A 20,945-nucleotide genomic window follows, 5' to 3' on the forward strand; every position below is an offset into this window, starting at 1 on the left:
GCTCCCTCAGCCTCCGGGGCACGGGGCTGCTGGGAGGTGGTGGCCGTCCCAGTCCCGCGGGGGCGGCCTCCCTTGGGCTGGACCATGGGAGGGGGATCTGGGTCCCTTCGGCATCCCAGGACCTGGAGCAGTTGCCCGGCTGTGGCTGGGCTGGGGGGAGGGGGGCGCGGCATAGGACGCAACCTCCCTGCATCCCAAGACTTCTTGTCCTGCAAGGTGGGGCCTCAGAACTCCCAGGCCCCGTGTGCCTGAGGGCTGCCCAGAAGTGGACTTCAGCTTGGGGTGGGGCCGGAGGCCGAGAATCAGGACTGACTCGAGGGGCTAAGAGACTCCAAGGCAAGGCTGCAGAGGACACAAAGGCCAAGTGCCCAGGCCCCTGGGGAGGGGCAGCCACGTGCTGGGGCGCTCACCTGGGGTGGGCTCCAGGCCTCTGGGATGAGGCAGGTGGCCTGACCCAACCCTCGTCCTGGGCCTCCCTCTCAGTGGCCTCCCTGATAACTGCTGGCTTGAGGCCTCCCCGGCCCCCTCCCAGCCCTGCCCAGTTTTCCTGGCACTGACTGGGCTGGATGGTCCACTTGATACATCCTGAGTGTGGCCTTCGGGATACCTTGCTCCCAGAGCTTGCCAGGGAGGTGGGGGCAGCCCCGGGCTCCTGTTCCCACCTCTGGTGGAACCCCGAGGCTGTGCTGGGCCAGGTGTGCCCTGACGTACAGCCACAGCCCAACAAGGTGGGCGTCTGAGGAGGTGACTGGGTGCTGGTCTCGGAGCCATGCTGCCCCTGCCCCAACCAGAAGCTGCTCAGCCCCGGGTCCTCGCCTCCTCTGGGTCATGGTGGTGGTTTGGGGAGAGGGAGGCCACCTGGGGGTGCCCTTTGAGTGCAAGGGGTTACAGGCCGCATCTCCCCGACCCTTGCCTCCTGGCGGCTGCTGGGAGAATGGTAAGCAGCGCGTGAGCCGGGTGGGGCAGGACATCGGGTGGGCTGCTCCGGCCCCTGCCCCCTGTGCCGCACGCACGTGCTCACCAGTGGCTGCCTGACGCAGGGGTGGTGCTGTGCTCCCACTGCCTCCCTCCTCTGCCAGACCCCGCGCCTCCCTTTTGCCAAAGCCAGCCCGGCCCCTCGTGACATGAGTGCAGAGCAGAGGTGGCTCTGCTGGGCAGATACACAACGGTGCACCCACCTGTGTCCCACCTGGTGCAGACCTGGCAATGGAGATCCTAGGGGCCCTCTGACCCCTCCCCGGTCCTTTAATAAAGACTTCTGCGTGGACACGGCCCAGGGGAGCCAGGCAGGCTCAGGCTCAGGTGTGCTGTGCCCATCTACCCTCCCTCCAGCCCCTTCTGAGACCCCTGTGTCCCCCCTCACCCCCACCCACCCACCCCAGGACCCCCGCGAGAGGAAACAGACTGGGAGGCCACACACACAGCCCGTCGTTTATAGATCTCTGTCTCGTCTGTCCGTCCGTCCATGTATATGCCTGTATATCTCTACAGAATGGGAAAGGGGGGACTCTCGTGTAAAAATCCAAAATACAATTCTATGAGCACCCGCGTACCGGTCAGTCCGAGTGTGGCCGTGAAGGCCCCAGCAGGCAACTGCTCATGGGGCTGGGCCCTCGGTGCTGACTGGGGGCCATGCCCGCCCAGCTGGCCCGGTACTACTGAGACCAGCCCTGCACTGGGGGGTAGGGGTGGGGTGGGGGTGTGTGGGGCGCAGGCCGGCCCTCCTCCTGGGACCTCTAGGAGACAGTGGGGTCCTTGGCTTTGGGGGGCTCGGAACCCGTCAGCAGGGAGATGGTGGGGTCGTCTGCGTAGTCGTCCCCCTCGGAGAAGTAGGAGCCGTCTCCCAGCTCGAAGAGCACCGGCAGGTCGCCGCCCCCCACGTCCACGGAGCCAGGGTCCAGCAGCAGCAGGGGCTGGGCCGTGTAGTGCACCAGCTGCTTCCCTGGGGGGGGCGGGCAGGTCAGCGTGCTGGCGCGAGGGCACGGGGCGGGGGCGGGGGCGGGCAGGTTCAGCTCACCTGAGTCAGGGCTGCTGCTCTCTGCCTCAAGAGGCCTGGGGGGCTCCTGGGGAGAGAGGAGCTCCTGGATCTGCTGGGGCGGAGGGAGCGTGGTGAGGGTTCCCGGATCCTTTCCCCCCGCCACCCCGCCACCCCCATGCTCTACGCACGCTGGCCAGGCTGCTGTCAAGGTCGGGCAGGCTCATGTCAGGCACTGTCACCGAAGGGCTGAACAACTGCAGGGAAGGGAGGGCAGTCAGGCTGTGCCTGTGGGCGGGGTGTGGGGGCGGGGCGCGGGGTGGGGCCGGGACTCACGTCCAGCAGGGTGCTGGTGTCCACGCTGAAGCCGTGGCTTGTCAGCATGGTCTGCAGGTTGTCCAGGTTGGAGTCCATGGCATCCAGGTGGTCGCTAAGCTCAGTCCTGGCCAGACGGAGGGAATCGGGTGAAGCGGCACCCCGGGCGTCCCCACCCAGGCACATTCCTGTCCAGCGCTCACACCCACCTACCAGAGAAGGGCTCCCCTCGGCCACCACCCACCCTACTCGGGCTCACGGGAGGCCCTCCAAGGTAGGGCCCCTCTGCACTGCCAGCCCGGGCCCGGCGGGCCAGTGTGCACAGGGCGGGATCCTTGGCCACCCTGGGGGAGTGGCTCAGGCCCTGCCGTCACCGGTCACCGTGAGGCCCCGGAAGGCCTCTGGCAGCATTTCAGGCTGGGCCAAGATGGCAGGAGGGCCAAGGAGGGGGTCAGTGCTCAGAATGGGGTGGGCACCCAGATCTTCAGGCTCGGTAAGGTTGGGCCTTTGCACCGGAAGACAGCAGGAGGCGGCGAGGAGCTGTGCTCGGCGGTGGCTGGGCCAGCCTCTCCCCCGGTGCCCGCCTGGAAAGACCAGGCCTGGCGGCTGCGAACCAAAAGGCCCTGCCCTCTCCTTAGAGGAGGCCGGTCAGCACAACACCTGGGCCACCCTCTGTCAGTCGGCAACTCGGTGCTGGCAGGAGCCCCAGAGCCCGGGGGGCCAGTCCCTGTCGCAGAGGGCCTGGGGCGCCCATTCACCAGGCAGGGCTGAGTGCTCCCAGCCGGGCTGGGGTCTGGTCCGCGGCTGGGGAGGGGCCCGAGCTCTGGCAGAGCCATCCTCCCTCCCCAGTGGGACAGCGCTAACCCTGGCTGGACTCGGCCATGTAGAGAGGAGGAGGGGCAGGGGAAGAGGCGGGCGACCCCAGACATCTGTGGAGCGCGAGCCACACTGCAAGATAGAAAGACAAGAGCCCCCGGATTGCAGGTGGGGGCCGGGCAGACCCCCAGGCCCCACCCTCGCCTGCCCACCTCTGGGGCAGCAGGACAGACACAGGGACCCAGCAGCCTGCTGCAGGAGAGGGCGACCTGGCCACACGCCTGGGCTCCTGCGGTGGAAGGGCCGTGGGACCACCGGGTTGGCATCTGTCTCCCTCCCCAGCCCTGAGCTTTGTGCTCAGGGCCAGGTCCGCGAGCTCATCCCCAGCAAGCCCTAAGCCACAGGCCTGACGGCTGCCCGTGTCCAGCCCTTGTCAGAGGCCCGGCCGTGCTTCCAGAGGCCGGTGGGTGAGCGGACGGCACTCACTTGTCCAGGCAGGCTACGCTGAGGCACTTCTCGGGGGCCGAGGCAGGCCGGGGCGAGGGGGGGCGGCCCCCGGCATCGGCGAGGGCCGGGGCCGAGGCGGCCGGCGCAGGCTCGCTCTCCCGCAGGATGGAATCAATGAGGGCGGTCGGGGACAGGGGCGTCTCCACCACGGAGGACGGCTGGCTGGGACTGGCATCCTCTGCCCGGGGGCTCCGAGGTGGGCTGGGGGGCTCCTCCTTGACTCGAACCAGGGGGCTGCTGGACATGGGCCTGCCCAGGGGGTGCACGTGTGAGCAGGCGCCTCCACCAGCCCCACCCGCTCCCGCCTGCTGGGAAGGTGCCAGGCCCACCTCTCAGCTATGCTCCCGCCCGCGGAGGCCAAGGGGCTGCCGGGGGCCAGCTCGGTGATGTCGGAGATGATGGGTCCGGAGCTGGCAACAGCGTCTGGCGGGTAGAGGCTGGAGCCGCTATAGGCCGGGGACGGAGCCTGCCACCAGAGGGAGGTGACCACATGCAGCACCTGCTGCCGCCTCAACCCCCCGCCCCGCGCGGCACCCGCCGCTCACCGAGTAGGGCCCCGGGCCATGGATGCGCTCCAGAGAGAACTGCCGGCCGTACTTGGGCATGGAATGCGCGGAGCTGCTGTCGTTCAGCATCAGCGGGCTGTGGGGAGAGGCAGGTTAGCTGCGTCCCCAGCCTCGGCGGCCCCCAGGACACAGCCAACAGGAGGTGGGCATGCCTAGTGCCTCACATCTTTCTCTTCACCCCCAGGATCCGGTTCGACTGCACCAGCGAGATGAGGAACTGGATGAGCTGCGAGGGGAGAGGTGGTCAGCCTGGCTGCAGACAGGGACCCCGCGCCCCACCCGCCGGCGTCGCACCTTGTTGACGACTTTCTGCTGTTGGGCGTGCTTCTGCCGCAGGCTGGCCACCTCCCGCCACAGGGCCTCGTTCTCACTGCAACAGACCAGGCGCCGTCGGGGGGCTGCAGGGAGCCCCACGGACACTCCACCCCACCCGGGCAGGAGCAGGGCTGTGGGGGACTGCGTCTCGCCACAAGCCCAGCTGCCGGCCCATCCCCACCCCACCCGAGCACAGGCTGTGGGACGGTCTGAGGGCCAGGCCAGGGCCCCCGCCCCTCCTCGCGCTGTTGCGCTGCGAGGGGAGGATGCGCAGGGGTGCCAGTTGTGGGGGCAGCGGGGCTGTGGTGGAGACCTGGGCAGGGCCTGCTGGTGCGCCCCAGGATCTGGGCCGAGACCCCCGGGGCTTTCTCGGTCACAGTCGAGGTGGCAGAGCCTTGAGGGCGGCCCCCACCCTTGGCCGACTCTCCCTAGACCGAGGCTGAGAATGGGAGGGGAGTCCAGGGGAAGGGGGCAGTACAGCTTTCAGGCCACAGGGCGGCATGTGGGGGGGTTGTCCCGTGCCTTGAGGGGACCAGAGGTGGCCCCGAGGAGCAGAAAGGGCCACCTGAGCAGCCCACGGTCTGCCACTCCAGGGGGCCAGCCCTGCTCAGCCCCCAGCATGTCCTGTTGACATGCAAGAGACCCTCCTGGCTTCACCCTGAGAGGTGTCCATGTCCCAGAGGCCAAGTTCACCTGGTTCCATCTCCAGGTATCACCCAGCCAGGGGCTTCTGCTGGGCCCTGATGTGAGTAGTCGGGGCCCAGGAGCATCCTCCGTGGTCTGGGGGGCATGACGGCCGGCCCTCTGAGCGGCTTTGAGGCCGCACCGAGACATGGACAGCCACCCCGGGCTGGGGTTCCTGAGGTCCCCAGGGCTCCAAGTACATGGGAGGAGACCTAAGCCAGCCTCCATAGGGGTCCTGGCTTGGGGGAGCCTAGAGCTGGTTCTGTGGTGGCCACACATGCCCCAGGGGCAGGGGTTCCAGAAAGAACCCGAAGTGTTTCCTGCTTCCCAGGCCTGAGGAGAGGCGACACCCCGTGCTGAGTGATGCCAGGCATGTGTGAGGAGCCCAAGGGCGTGGCCGCTGCTCCGGGCCCAGCTCTGCTTGCTGCCATGGGAACCGGGTCCAACCCCACCTTCTGGAAACGAGTTCAACCTGGCAGGGTGGGAGGCTGTGCAAGCCTGAACCTAGTTCTGTCTGGAGAGTGGAAGGCCTGAAGCGTCTGTCTCGGAGCCTGCGGGGCGGGACTGGGGGGAGAGACCCTCCGCTGGCGCCCCCTCCCCCTCCTCTGCTTGCTCCCCAGGGGGCCTCTTGGTCCCAGCGTGCCCCCTGCCCGGCGCGCCAGCACCTACTGCTTCATGGCCAGCAGCCTGGAGTCCACGCTCTCCTGCTTCCCCTTCAGCAGCTGCACGTCGGCCAGCAGCTTGCTGACGCTGTCCTGGTGGATCTTTATGTCCTCGCTCCTCAGGGTGGACACCTGGGTCCCCAGGGGAGCAGTCACTGAGATGGCCTGGGGGGGGCGGGATACAGCAGAAAGGGCCAAGGGGCTGCCGGTCTGGAGGGGCCTTCGCTGTGGTGGCTGACGGAGGAGGGGCTGCCAGCAGGAAGAGGGCTCGGTGCAGCCGGGCCAGGCCAGCAGGACAGGGGGTGGACGCTGCTCCTGCTGACGGCCTGGAGGGAAGTCCGAGGACGTGGGGGAGGGAGGAGGGCTACTCACGCTGGTCACTTTCCTCTTGATGTTCTCCAGGAGCTGCTCCTGGCCGCGCAGGAAGCACGGGTGCTGGAACTCGGTGTCGTCCCTCTCTGGCTTGACCAGGCCGCCCTGCTCGATGTGGACCACCTTCCGGAAGCCATCTGCGCGCGACAGGGTGGGGCAGTGCTGCCTCAGGGCTGGGGACCCAGCCCTCACTCCGGCACGGCCACCGCCCCGCTGGAGGACGAGGGAGGCTGGGGAAGTGGGGAAATGCCCCGCACTGCCCTCTTGGGAGCCCTGCCTGAGGTGGCTGGCTGGTCTCAGTCTCAGGGAGGCTCCACACCCCCCACGACACCCCCTCCCCCCGCAGGTGCGCGGGATCCGGGTCACGCCCCCGGGCTACCCAGGGCCCAGAGCCTGGGGGCTGCACCAGGCCAGCGAGTGGGGCCCCGGGGCAGCGCACTCACACATGTTGAGCTGCCGCACGAAGCTGGCCATGTTGCTGTGCTTGAAGTACTTGGGCAGCACCTCCTTGGCGAACTGGCCCTGGTCCAGCACGTGGAAGCTGTTCCCACTCTGCCAGGAGACGTGGGGGTCACGCAGCCGCCTCCGTGCAGGGGCTGTGCCCCCACCCAGGGTGGAGGTCTCCCTGGGACCCAGCACCCTTGCCGAGGCCCGCTCACCCGGGCTGCAGAGGGCCGTTCAGGAAGCACCTCAGAGCACGGCAGGCCCCTCCCTCAGGGGGCCTCGTGCTAGCTTTAATCAGCAAATTTCCCCTAAGAACAGCCAAGACCCCAAACGGAGGCAGCCAAGAAAACGGGAACCTGATTTCAGTTACTCTGGAGGAAAACAACACAGTCACGTTCAGAAACGCAGCTTTGTTTTTCTTTTGGCAACAGAGACAAAGAAACAGAGATGAACAAAACTGCTACGCTGGGCTTCCCTGGTGGCGCAGTGGTTGAGAGTCCGCCTGCTGATGCAGGGGACGCGGGTTCGTGCCCCGGTCCGGGAAGATCCCACATGCTGTGGAGCGGCTGGGCCCGTGAGCCATGGCCGCTGAGCCTGCGCGTCCGGAGCCTGTGCTCTGCAATGGGAGCGGCCACAACAGTGAGAGGTCCGCGTACCGCAAAAAAAAAAAACCAAAAAATTGCTACGCTGCTCTTCCATTTCTTTCCTGCCCTCAGTCCAAAAGCTACTGGAAGGGCAACAAGGCAGCCCTCTGTGCTGGCAGGGCCCGGGAGCGGGTGTAGTCCTCCCCTGGGATGAGGGACAGGGAAGAGCCGGAAGATTCCCGTGGCGGTGACCAGGACGCAGCAACGCTTCTCAACACGGACAAAGACGGGACAATAAACAGATGTAAGTGTGAGGTGAGGAGAAAGGGTGGAAGAGAGACCGCTAAAGCTTTTTTCCTCCAAAGAAGCAATAAGAAAACTAGCAAAAAATGTTTAGTCAACTTCTTCAGAACCCTGAAACTCACCCAAAGGACTGCATCAACATGGGGAGAATTTATTCAAGAAATGGTTGAATCTCAGTAAGATCAGTGAGCTGTGGCATTCAAACTCGCCCTGTTCCCGCCTCCTTTCCCGTAGCTGTGAAAACCAACAGCTGAAATCGTGGGGGAACCAGCATTCTGGCAGCCACAGGGTGAGAATGGGGCTGGGGCTCCTTCAAGGCCTGTATGGCAACTCCCTGGAAGGTTCCACTGGCAAGGCTGTTTTTGTTTGATTTGACTGGAAGCTCTCTTAGTATAAAAAGCCTTTTCCTCGGGATGTTTGTTGAAAACATCTAGAGGCAATTTTGAAACCTGTGCCTGCCTAAGACAGTGGACAGCAGACGGGGAAAAACAAGCTAACCAGAAAACTTAAAAGGAAGAGCTGGGGAATGAGAGATCAAGAGGAGCTTTGAAAAGCTCCAAAATATTCCAGGGGATCTAGAAGTCACATGCACATGTAGAGCTCTGTGCACGCCTGAGAGAGACCTGAAAAGGCCCTCTCACCTCTGGCTGACTGAGGCTCTGCATAAGCAGGAAGTGGAGGAGAAAGTCAAGGTGTCAACTACCTGGCTGGGAGGTGAAGGCACGCCCAGCACATACAGAGTCCGCTGCAGAGGCTGGGAGGGTTATTGTCTCCAGGCATTGAATGACGTTCCTGCTCCCTTTACTCCCTGACCAATGGGCTAACTGGGCAGAGAACTCAGTGACCACACATAACAAAGAACACAAACTGCCCAGAATTAGTTCAGAAAAGTCACTAAACAAACAAACAGCAACAGCAAGAAACAGCGACAAATCCTGGCGAGCGTAGAAAATCTGATACTGAGTTTAACAAATGCCACATTATATTAATGGAAAGTCCAACATTCAACAAAAAGTTACGAAACATGCAAAGAAACAAGGTATGACCCATACATGGGACAAAAGCAACCAAAAGAAACTGTCCCTAAGGAAGCTCAGGTGTTGGACTTACTAGACAAAGACTTTAAAATCAGGTATTTGAAATATGTTCAAAGAACAAAACAAAATGGCATCTAAAGAAATAAAGGAAAGCATAAGAATGATATCTCTTAGAACAAAGAATAACAATAAAGATAGAAGTTATAAATATGAACAAAAAAAAAATCCTGGAGTTGAAAAGTGTAACAACTCAGATTTAAAATTCACTAGAGGGCTCAAGAGCAGATCCAAGCAGGAATAAGAAAGAATCGTGAAGGAAGATATTCAACTGAGATTACCTAGGCTGAGAGACAGAAAGAGAAAAGAATGAAGAAAGTGAGCAGGCCTCGGAGACAATGCGGTACGCCACCAAAGACCAACATATGCATAAAGGAGAGGAGAGAAAGGGACAGAAAGAATATCTGAAGAAATAATGGCAGAAAACTTCCCAAATTTGATGAAAAATATCCAAGAAGCTTAACAAATTCCAAGGATAAACTCAAAGAGATTCACATCTAGATATCCATAATCAAACTGAAGAAAGCAAAAGACCAAGGAAGAATCTTGAAAGCAGTTAAGAGAGGATAGACCCATCATGTACAAGGAATCCCTAATAACAGCTAATTTGTCATCAGAAACCATGCAGGCCAGAAGCCAGTGGGATGACATACCAAAAGTGCTGAAAGAAAAAAACCTGTCAGCCAAGAATTCGATATCCAGCAAAACTATCCTCTAAAGATAAAGGCAAGGTTTCCCTGTCTGCGAAGGCAGCTAAGGAGATCCAGCGAACCACTCCAAGGAGAAAAAAAACGAAGCTTATTTAAGTCATCTAAAGTCTCTGGAAATTGTCCTAAAGGCATATAACAAATGAAGAAACATTTATTCAAGAAAACCTAAAACTCAGTAGGAACAGTGAGTCTGTAGCATTTTAGCCATAACTTACTCCCTCTTCCTCACACAAGTTCACCTGGATTGATATGACACTCTGGGAGGCTATGGCCTAGAGGTGGGGATTCCTCTCTCCTCAGTTTACAGCCAAGGCTTTCTGTATCTTGCTGAGGGGCAGGCCACCAGCATTTCTCATCTTGTCCAACTTGAAGGTGAAGAGGCTAAATTCCTGGTGATTGCAGCCAAGAGGTTGAGGGTCCTCTTCCCCATTCTGCCCCTGCCTATAGAATGGAGGCTCTACCCCAGGCATGGCAGGCTGAGAACACTGGGGCTTCAATTACCCTCACCCCAGTTAGCCTTTAATTTCTTTTTCTTGTCTTAATGTACTGGGTAGGACTTCCAGTACACTATTAGCTAGAACTGGTGAAAACAGACTTTGTGCTTTGTTCTGATCTCATGAGCAAAGCATTCAGTGTCTTACCATTATGTATGATATTAGGTGTAGGATTTTTTTGTGTGTGTTGTTTTTTTTTAGAGATCCTTTTGTATCAAGCTGAGGAAGGTCCCTGCTAGCCCTAGTTTTCCTAGTTTCCTGAGGAATTTTTTTTTTTAATATCACGAATGTCAAATTTTGTCAAATGCTTTTTCTGAATCAAATAATATGATCATGTGGTTTTTCTTCTCTAGATTGTTAACATGGTGGATTATATTGATTTAAAAATCCTGAACCATCCTTGCATTCCTGGGATAAATCCCACTTGTTGCGACATTATTCTTTTTATGTACTGCCAAATTTGATTTGCTAAAGTTTTATAGAAGACATTATGAAGGATATTGGTCTGTAATTTTATTGGGCTGTTTTTGTCTGATCATTTGGGCCTGAAAACTTCTTTCTAGGAAGGTTTATGACTAGGGATTCTATTTCTCTAATAGACTAAGGGCCACTAATAGTTATGTTTCACCTCGGGTGAGTTTTGGCCGTTTGTGCTTTTCAAGGAATTGGTCCATTTTATCAACTTGACATGCATAGAGTTGTCTGTAGTACTTCCTTATTATCCTCTTACCACCTGTGACGTCTGTAGTGATATATCCTCTGTGATTCCTGATATTAGTAATTGACCTTTTTTCTTCTGTCATTCCACAAGTTACCGATCTCAATCTTTTAAAAGATTCAGCTTTTGAATTCATTTATCATGTTTTACTGTTTTCAATTTCATTGATTTTTGTTGTCTTTATTATTTCCTTCCTTCTGCTTGCTTTGGGCTTATTTTGCTCTTTTTTACTTTAATGTGGAAGCTCAGAAGCCATTCTAATTTCCCTTTCAGCACTGCTTTACGTGGATCTCACACATTTTCAGACAGGAAGAGTTTGGTGGACTGCTGGGAAATGTCTGTGGCACAGGAAATGGATATCCTGTCAGATGGAAAATGAGGGAAGAAAACAGCGCTCCTCTGGAGGCTGCACTCTTGCGAGTCTTGATGGTGGCATCTGCAGGCTGCCACTGTGCCTCAGTCTCCCCACGTGGCATCTACCATTCACCCACACGACCTCAAGCACATCCTGTCTCACCCTAGGCCAGACTGCTTGCTGAGCTCTACCCTTATTGACTGATTGGGTGTCTCCACACGGCTGGCCATCTGGGATGTACCTCCGTATCTCTGAAAAGGAAGCTATAATCTATACACAGTTTACCATTTTAAATGAACAGCTCTCCATTTCTGACACACAGCTGTTTACTCGCACAAGCGAGGAATAGAGAACATTTCCATCTACCCCCCAAACCACCCCTGTGTCCCTTTGCAGTCAACCCCCTCCCTCATCCCCAGGCAACCACTGATCTCTTGTCCCCATAGTTTTGCCTTTTCTGGAATGTCATGTAAGTGGCATCACAGGGTATGTAGCCTTTTGTGTTTGTATGTAGCCTTTCACTTAGCATAATACCTTTGAGATGCAGCCATAGTGTTGCAAGGGTAAGCTGTTTGTTCCTCTTAAATGCTGAGTAGTATTCCATTGTAGGGATGTCCCACACTTTGTCTTCTACTCATCAGTTAATGGACATTTGGGTTGTGTCCTGTTTTTGGCTATTATAACTAAGTGCTACGAACATTTGTGCCCCGGTTTTTTCGTTCTGGAAGTTATACAGTTTTAGCTCTTATATTTCAATCTATGTTTAATTTTTGTATATAGTTTTAAACACAGGACAGGCTCACATTTGTGCTTGTGGAAGTCCAATTATTCCAGCACCATTTGTTGAAAAGACAGTTCTTCCTCCATTGAATTACAGTGGCATCTTTGTCAAAAATCAAATAACCTTGAATGGGTGGGCCTACTTCTGGACTCTCTAGTCTGTTCCGCTTATTTGTATGTTTATAGTTATGCCAATATCACTCAGCACTGATTATTATAGCTTTACAGTGTGTCTTGATATCAGATAGTGTGAGTCTTCCAACTTTGTTCTCCTTAAAAAAAAAAAAAAGTTTGACTATTCTCTGTCCTTTGCTTTTTCATATAAACTGAAGGTTAGTGCACACAAAAATTTCTGCTTGGATTTCACTGGGATTGTGTGGAATCTACTTACGTCTTTTTCTCAGCCACGTTTTACAGTTTTCAATGAATAAATCACACACATATATATATGTGTGTGTATGTATATACATACATATATATATATATATATATATATACACACACACATTTTGCAAGATCTACCCCATGATAACTAGCCTACAGATGGCCTCCAAGGATCCCCACCTCCAGGAGTTCACAGCTTGTGCTGTCCCCTTCCATGATCTACCAAAAGTGCTCTCTATGACCAACCGCATCCAGCAGACATGATGGTATTTGAGAACACATTACAAGCCCACCTTGGGCTCCCGCTCTCTCAGATTGCTTCTTGCCCTGGGAGAGGCAAGGTGACATGCTGAAAGCAGCCCTAAGGAGAGGTCCACAGGGTGAGGAACTGAGGCTGCCAGCACCCAGCTGAGTCTATTTTTTTTTTAAGATTTTTTTGATGTGGACCGTTTTCAAGGTATTTATTGAATTTGTTACATCTTTTGGTTTTTTGGCCGAGAGGCAGGTGGGGCGTTGGCTCCCCAACCAGGGATTGAACCCGCACCCCCTGCGTTGGAAGGCGAAGTCTTAGCCACTGGACCGCCAGGGAAGTCCCCCCAGCTGAGGCTTGAGACGATGGCACCCTCACAAGAGATCCTGAGGCAGCCAGCTCACGGCTCTCAGACACTGGGAGATAACAAGGGTTTGTTGTTTTAGGCAGTTAGTCTGGAGGTGACTGGTTACACAGCCACAGATAATACAACCAGTAAGTGTTCTGTGGTTTTTGTGGCACTGTAAGTACTTCCATCTTCAACAGCTCGTTACTGGTACATAGAAATATACTCCATTTCTGTATATTGGCCTTGAATCCTGTGACCTCACTAAACTCATTCATTAGTTCTAATAACTTTTCTGTAGGTTCTTTGGGATTTGCTAAGTAAACAATAATGTTTTCTACGAATAGGTAGTTTTAGTTCTTGCACTTCCATCTTGATGTCTTTTACTTATGGATTTGCCATATTGCCTGACCAGGGCATCCCAAACATATTAAGGAAAAGCAGTAAAAGCAGACATCCTTGCCTTCTTTTCCAGCCTTGGGGGAAAGTATTCAGTTTTTCACCATTAAGTATAATGTTAGCAGTAGGGTTTTTTTGGTACAAGCTTTTTATGAGATCGATGAATTTCCCTTCCTAGTTTGCTGAGCTTTTAAAACATTTTTATGTATTTATTTATTTTTGGCTGCGTTGGGCCTTCGTTACTGCACACAGGCTTTCTCTAGTTGTGGCGAGTGAGGGCTATCCTTCGTTGCGCTGCGTGGGCTTCTCATTGTGGTGGTTTCTCTTGTTGCGGAGCACGGGCTCTAGGCGCGCGGTCTTCAGTAGTTGTGGCTTGCGGGCTCTAGAGCTCAGGCTCAGCAGTTGTGGTGCATGGGTTTAGTTGCTCCGCAGCATGTGGGATCTTCCCAGACCAGGGACGGAACCCGTGTCCCCTGCACCGGCAGGTGGATTCTTAACCACTGCGCCACTCAGGGAAGTCCCTTGCTGAGTTTTTATCATGAAATGCATATTGAATCTTGTCAAATGCTTCTTCTGCCTCTGTTAGGATCGTGTGGCTTTTCTTCCCCGTTCTGTTGATGTGGTGAGTTACACTAGGTCTTGAGTGTTGACCAGACTTCCACCTACAGGGCCCCTTCCAGTCCCAGGCCTCATGCTGTCTCTGATCGGAAGTCAGTCTCATTCTTACCCTATTCTTCTGTCTGGCTGCTTTAAAGATTTTCTCTTCACCGCTTGTTTTCAGCAATTTGATTGTGATGTGCATTGGTTATCATTTTTATTTTTGTGCTTTATCTTCCTTGGGAATCATTGAAATTCTTGGATCTGTGGATTTACAGCTTTCAAAGAAAAAAAAAAACTGGGGCAAATTTCAACCAGTATTTCTAAAATTCTCCTTCCTCCTTTACTCTGGAACTTAAATTGCGTGTCAGACCACATGACATTATCCCCGTAAGGCTCTGCTCACTTTTTTCAGTCTTTTTTTCCTCTCTGTGATCACCGGGCATAGTTTCTTTTGCTAGTCTAGTGTTCAGTGATCTTTTCTTCTGCAGTTTCTAATCTGCTGTTTAATCCCCTCCAGTGACTTATAAAAACAAGCTTTAAACTTTAGAAAGCTAGATTTACAGAAAAGCTAGACAGTACAGAGTTTCCATATATCCCACGCCCCATTTCCCTATTATTAACACCCTGCATTAGTGCATATGCCACAAGTAACGAATCAATATATTGATAGTTTATTTTTAACCAAAGTCCCCATTTTGTTCAGATTTCCTTAGTTTTTACCTAATAGGTCTTTCTATTCCAGGACAATCATCTGAGACATTACATTCCATGCATGTCTCCTTACGTCATTCTCGACAGTCTCAGACTTTCCTGGTTCCTGACGCCCCTGACAGCTTTGAGGACGGGGCTGCTACTGTGTAGAATGTTGCTCAACTTGGATTCGTCTGATGTTTTCCCCTCATGAGGAGTTGGGGTTATGTAAGTTTTTGGAGAGGAAGACCACAGAGGTGGCTTGCACTGCCCATCACAGCACGGCAGGGCACACCCGTCAACGTGACTCATCACTGCTGCCGGAGGCCTGTCTGTCAGGCGTCTCCACTGTACAGTCTCTCCCCCCACCCCCTCCTGTACTCCTCAGAAGGAAGTCTGTGTGCAGCCAACACTGAAGGGTGGGAATTACGTGTCACCCCTTTGAAGGGAGTCAACAGAAATAATGTGGAATTCTTCTGCATGGGACACTTGTTCCAGAGATATTCTGTTCAATTTCCTTCCTTTTTATATCTTCCATTTCTCTGTCTTAACGTTTTCTCTCTACTTCTTTGAGCAAACAGAGCATCTTAATAACACCTTTAATGTCCTTGCTCGCCACTTCCATCACACCTGGATCTGTTACTATGACTCTTCCCTTCTTTGTTACAGGTCACATTCTCATGCCAAGTGGATCATCTATTAGTTTTGACTAGATCCTGGACACGAAGAATTTTACTACATTGTGTCTGAGTTTAGTTGTCTTCCTTTCAAGAGTACTGCACCCTCAGTTCTGCAGCAAAGGATCAGCCTGATCCTTTTTTTTTTTGCGGTATGCGGGCCTCTCACTGCTGTGTCCTCTCCCGTTGCGGAGCACAGGCTCCGGATGCGCAGGCCCAGCAGCCATGGCTCACGGGCCCAGCCGCTCCATGGCACGTGGGATCCTCCCGGACCGGGGCACGAACCCGTGTCCCCTGCATCGGCAGGCGGACTCTCAACCACTGCGCCACCAGGGAAGCCCTGATCCTTTTAAGGCTTGTTTTTAAGCTCGTTTACACTGCATTTGGGTAGCCTTTTCTCTGGGGCTAATCCAGCCCCACTTTCAAGGCGTGGCTGTTCTGAGGTCCGTGAAAGGCTCTGTATGTTAGAGCGGTCTCTCCACTCTGGCTGTGAGGAATCAGATGACTTGGCCAGCTCTAGGTGAGCCTGGTGATTGCTCACCACGTGGCTCCTCAGTGGCTGTTCTTTCCCTGGAAGTTCTCGGGCGGCTTCCCAGGCTCCCCACACGGATGCGCAAAGCAGCACTCGACCAAGATCCTCAGGGGCTCACGTGCAGCTCCTCCTCTCTGGTACCAGGCCTTGCAAATTCTGGCTGTCTCAGTTTCTCCAAAGGCCAGGCTCTCAGAGTCTGGACACTGCTTCCAGATAGAAAGCCTAGGCACCTGGAGCGCTCACCTGTCCTTCCTGTTTAACAATCCTGAACACTGTTGGTGGGTTGAGTCCATGTTGAATGTGTCCTGCCAGCCTGACCTTAAGGTGTGTTAGAAGTTTGAGAGGGCCTTCTGGTGAGTCCATCGCAGAGCCCGATGTCTCCTCCTCCTCTGCTGACCACGTGCAATTCTTGCAGGAAGTCCTGGCTTACCCTTGGATATAACGGAAACCAGTGACGGGAAATACGGCAGGACCAGGGAGAAGCTGTTGCCCAGCTGCTGGCTGGTGAGCAATGCCCTTGCCCCTGCGATGCAGTTCTTAGTAAATATCAAGTCTTACTGTAAATGCAGAGTCTGTGGCCCTATTTCCTACACAACTGTGAACAACCTGAAACGTATACAAAGTTTTGCATGTAAGTACATTTTTACAGAGGGAGGATCTCTGTCTTTGAATATTTTCTCAAAGCGCCCACAACTCAACAGGATTAACATCCACGGTAATTCCATGAGAGGCCTACCTGTACTTCTCAAGTATATTCCCAGAAAAAAAGGCCCGTTTTAGTCCCCCAGCCAAAGAGACTGGTGTGTGTGATGTGTTCCGGGAGCAGTGGGCGTGCAGCTGGCACCCACGTGCAGTGTGAGCACTAGAGCCGCGTGGACGCGGCAGCAGAGAAATGCAGCCTGGCGGGAGGACACGGGAGGCACAAGGCGGGGTGCAGAGGGGAGCTCGCTTTCGGTCCCCTCCCCGGCCTTTGTCTTGTCCTCAACTGAGGATAGGACCATCTGCACCGTCCTCATGTCATTTTCTTATTTCTGCTCAGGGTCGCAGCACAGGCGCCATGACCAAAGCATCCCTGCTCAAGTCCGGCCGCTGGCCCCATGCTCGGGTCTCCAGGCCCAGCTGAACATTTGCACACGGGTGACTGCTGACTCAGTAACTGCCGGCGCCCTCCCAGTGGGAGGAGACTGTGGGGCAGCTGCCAGCGCCTCCAAGATCGGGAAACATTCAGGGAGCCGGCCTCCCTCCTTCCACAGCCTGCAAAGCCAGCCCCTGCGAGCCCTGCAGATCTCAAGGAAACCCTGCAGCCAAAGGTGCAGGCTCTGGGGTCTTTAGCCCGGTGCCTGTGATATCTGATGGGAGCTGACCGCTCATTCCAGGGTGGGTCCTAAGGACCCTGCTGACCACTCCCTGGTCCTTTAATAAAGAATTCTGAGCACACACGGCCCAGTGGAGCCAGGCAGGCTCAGGCTCAGGTGTGCTGTGCCCATCTACCCTCCCTCCAGCCCCTTCTGAGACCCCTGTGCCCCTCCTCACCACCCCCCGCCCACCCCAGGACCGTGGAGGGAGGAAAGAGACAGGAGGCCACACACATAGCCTGCCGTTTATAGATCTCTGCCCATCTCGTCCATCCATCCATCCATCTATACATATACCTATATATCTCTACGGAAGGGGAAGGGGGGGACTCTAGTGTAAAAATACAAACTACAATTCTATGAGCACCAAGTACTGGTTAGTCCGAGTGTGGCTGGGGTCAAGCTAAGAAAGCAGGTAGGGACTTCCCTGGTGGCGCAGTGGTTAAGAATCCACCTGCCAAGACAGGGTACACAGATTTGAGCCCTGGTCCGGGAAGATCCCACATGCCACGGAGCAACTAAACCCGTGCACCACAACTACTGAGCCTGCGCTCTAGAGCCCGCGAGCCACAACTACTGAGCCCATGTGCCTAGAGCCTATGCTCCCTAACAAGAGAAGCCACGACAATGAGAAGCCCGTGCACCGCAACAGAGTAGCCCCCGCTCGCCACAACTAGAGAAAGCCCGCACACAGCAACGAAGACCCAAGGCAGCCAAAAATAAATAAATAAATAAATAAATAAATAAATTTATTTTTAAAAAAAAAAAGAAAAGAAAAAGAAAGCAAGCAGGTGGGGTGGAGCCGGAGCCCGGACCCCACAGGTGGAGGCCTCGCGTTGCCCTCTACCCGGGAGACGCGGAGCGTGGCGAGGGCAGGCGTGAGCCAGAGCTGGACGCCCCTGGCTCCAGAGGTGAGCGAGAGACCGTGGACTTCGGGTCCTGCTCAGCAGTCCCCCAGCTCTTTGTCTGTTTCCTGATGTCTCTGGGACTCAGTTCCCGTGCCTCTAAAAGGCCGGCTGTCACCTCCACGTGGGGCTGTGGAAGGAGGGGAACCGATACCCGAGGGGCTGGGCCTCCCGCTGCGCAGATAGGGACTGGATAGGGACAGCCGTGTCCTGTTTGGCAGGTGCAGGGGGCACCAGGAGCCTCCAAGCCCCCAGGGCCCCTCACAGCCTGCACCGGGTGCGCCTCCGGCCTTTCAGGGCCACTGCCCATCCCCGAGGGCGGGGTGGACGGCCTGCTGGGGCCCACCTGGCTCCCAGGCCAGGTGGAGGAGCAGCCCTGCCTGTCGTGGGAGCCTCGAAAACGGTCCTTGGCCAGCTCGGAGTGGCCAGGTGCGACCAGGACCCTCCTCGAAGGGTCGGTCTCACAGGGAGCTGGCGACCTGACTGCAGCGACTGCTCTCCAGCCAGCCCCTCCAGTGTGGCCCTCTGACCGCCCGTGCTCACATGGCCCACCCTAGGCGAAAGAGGCCCTCGCTCTTAGGGCCTCGAAGTGCCTGCAGCCTAAAAGCAGAGCCTCCTTCACCTGCGCCCTCCCTCCCCCCGTCCCTGTCCCGTGGGAGTGGGGTCAGGAGAGCCTCCTTCACCTGCGCACTCCCTCCCCCCGTCCCTGTCCCGTGGGAGTCGGGTCAGGAGAGCCGCTGCATTCGCCAGCTTCCCTCCCGAGGGCGGCGGGGCCTCGGGTCCTGCAGGGCAGCCCCGGTCTATTCAGCAGTGGCCCCACACCAAGCGCATTGGTAACTGGCAGGGGGTCTGGAACGGGGGGAGCCAACACGACTCTCTGGGCAGCGACGTGCTGGCCGTCTGCTGGGCTCTGCAGAGGCCGCACAACACTCCCGGACTGGCCCCCCGGCCAGAGTTTCTGGGGCCGGAAGCCACCCCCCCGCATTACTCAGCCTTGAGGGTCAGCCACCCCACCACCGCCTTTCCCTGGTCCCCTGGGTCAAATGCAGGGAGGGTCCTCTTGGCAGAATGGGGAGAAAACTTCCAGCACAAGGGGGAAGGCACCGAGAGCACAGATGCCAGAACCTTCCAAGGTCTCTGGAAGCTGGACTTTGGGCTGCAAGTCTGCAGAAGTCTCCATGAGGACTTTTTGACAGAGGCCCGGGGCTTGTGTGTGCATCACTGAGGCCTTAGGCAGGGGGCTGTCTCCTTTCTCGGGGCTGGGCAGCTCTGCAGACCTCCTGCACCAAGCACACCCTGCTCGGCCTGTGGACAGACCAGGGGGGCTCAAATGCACAGGCTCCAGTCAGCACCCCTCTACCCCCGGGAGAAAGTACCAGCAGGGCCAGCGGGTGGTGCAGCCACTGTGAACGAGGCCGTCTCAGGCTTGATGGTTCCCGCTTTCCTGCTCCAAGGCCTTGCCCAGAGCACAGGCAGCGGGACTTGGAGAACTTGCTGGTGGGGCTGCCTCACGATCTTTAAGCAGAAGCAGTGAGCAGGTCAAAAGGTGGGGCGATCACCCCAGCAGGACTAAGCTCGGAACATCCCAAAAGATCTCTGATGCCCCTCCCCAAACCGGGTAAGAGTGCTGCCTGGGAGTTAAGGGAAAGGGAAAAGAGGAAGAAGGAAGGATGACAGAAACATGGGGTCATTTCCTTGGGTCTGCAAAGTTCAAGGCCTGCAACGAAGGGATGGTGGTAACAGGACAAGCTTTCGGAAAGCACAGCCCCCTCTCTGGGAATGCTGCCCACCATCACAGAGACAAGCAGTGGGAATGCAGAGTGCCACATGGATGTGCTACTTGGACCAACACGAAGTGTCCCCCACAAGGACGCGGCAGGATTTCTAGTCTCTTTACTCCCTCTCCCCCTCTTGATGCAGAGCTTCAGCAGACAACCCAGGAACGAGAGGACCCAGCCTCCAGTTCTGGGCTCGCTTCAGCCCTGACTGTTCTTCCTTCCTAAGGGCTTAAGACTGTGAAAGAGAAGTACTTAGGAGAGTCTGAGAAAGCCAGCGTCTGGACCCTCAGGAGAGCAAGCATGTCTGAAGGCGCCCAGAGGCTCCGCAGCCCAGGGCGGCCTAGGCCACCCATCTGCCGGCCCTGAGCTATGGCTCCGGCCTTCCCCGGACACGACGTCACAGCCCGGACGTGAACGGCAGATTCTCGGCCGCAACTCCAGACAGTCTCTGCTGTACTTCTGCAAGCCTGAATTGTCCGGTCTGCAGGGTCAGACCACGGAAACGAGCCTGCTGCCAGGCAACTGGAGATAGGGACGCAAACGAAGACGTCCCGAGAGGAACGAAAAACAAAGTCGCTCTTGGGAAACCCGGCTCTGGTCTCCGGACACGGGCTCAAGACCCACTGGAACTTTATGACGTTTTGCTTTCTGTTTTCGCTCCTTTTCCTTTTCCACTAGAGTAACGCCCTCCAATTCCTGCGTCAAGCCCTGATTTCTTCCCAAAGGCTGCCGACCCCACCACCCTGGTAACTCATCTAAGAAGCTACGGGGGCCACCTGGGCACAACGCTCGCCAGCGAAACTGGGCGCTGCCCTAAGGCCAGACGCGCTTCCGCAGTTGTCCCGCACATAGTCGGCGCGAGACCGAGGAGGAGAGGCCCCTCCTGCCCAGCCCAGGGGAGCGCGCGGCAGGAGCGACGAGGGGCGGCCTCCGACGTTCTTTCCCGACGCCCTGCTGCCCGCCCCCAAAAGCCCCGGGCCGGCGCGCCCAGCCCCTCACCGGGCTCCAGCAGATAAGCGCGTCCGTGTCCGGGTCGCTCACGAGGGTCCACAGCTTGGTCAGGAAGGCCGGGACGTTGCTGGGCCCCGCCGCGCCCGGGCCCACGGGCAGATCCATAGCGGGCGAGGCGGGAGAAACGGAGGTAGCGATCGCGAGGAGGGGCTGAGGGCCGGGCTAGCGCCGCCGCCGCGCCTCCCGCTCGGGCCGCGCCGCCGCCGCTCGCTGCGCACACACGGCCCCGAGTCCTAGCATGGCCGCCGCCATCTTGCGACGGGCGCGCTCCCGCCGGCGCCGCCCGCCCGCGTCCCCACGGCGCGCGCACGCCGGCCCCGCCCC

At 56.4% G+C, this 20,945-nt stretch overlaps 1 protein-coding gene across 7 annotated transcripts; it reads right to left on the bottom strand.

Moving 5' to 3' along the window:
• Positions 1-1,417: 1,417 nt before the first annotated feature.
• HSF1 (heat shock transcription factor 1) lies at positions 1,418-20,880 on the bottom strand. Of its 7 annotated transcripts, none has more exons than XM_022555402.3 (14): positions 20,610-20,880; positions 6,656-6,764; positions 6,213-6,349; positions 5,848-6,005; positions 4,474-4,549; positions 4,344-4,405; positions 4,159-4,255; positions 3,943-4,079; positions 3,593-3,862; positions 3,155-3,238; positions 2,312-2,417; positions 2,167-2,232; positions 2,018-2,063; positions 1,418-1,942 (listed from the first exon to the last, which is right to left on the bottom strand). In XM_022555402.3, the coding sequence occupies exons 1-14, from the start codon at positions 20,724-20,726 to the stop codon at positions 1,737-1,739; spliced, it is 1,671 nt and encodes a 556-aa protein (XP_022411110.1). In that variant the 5' UTR covers positions 20,727-20,880; the 3' UTR covers positions 1,418-1,736. The 7 variants fall into 7 exon arrangements, with proteins under 7 accessions (XP_022411110.1, XP_022411109.1, XP_022411112.1 ...); XM_022555401.3 differs by having other exon boundaries at positions 2,018-2,087; positions 20,610-20,879; XM_022555404.3 differs by having other exon boundaries at positions 2,018-2,087; positions 5,848-5,972; positions 20,610-20,878.
• Between the last annotated feature and the right edge of the window lie 65 nt (positions 20,881-20,945).

This window comes from Delphinapterus leucas, chromosome 17, assembly GCF_059928025.1.
Source record: "Delphinapterus leucas isolate spDelLeu-1000000601 "Yukka" chromosome 17, BTC_Dleu_Yukka2, whole genome shotgun sequence".
NCBI classification, from domain to species: domain Eukaryota; kingdom Metazoa; phylum Chordata; class Mammalia; order Artiodactyla; family Monodontidae; genus Delphinapterus; species Delphinapterus leucas.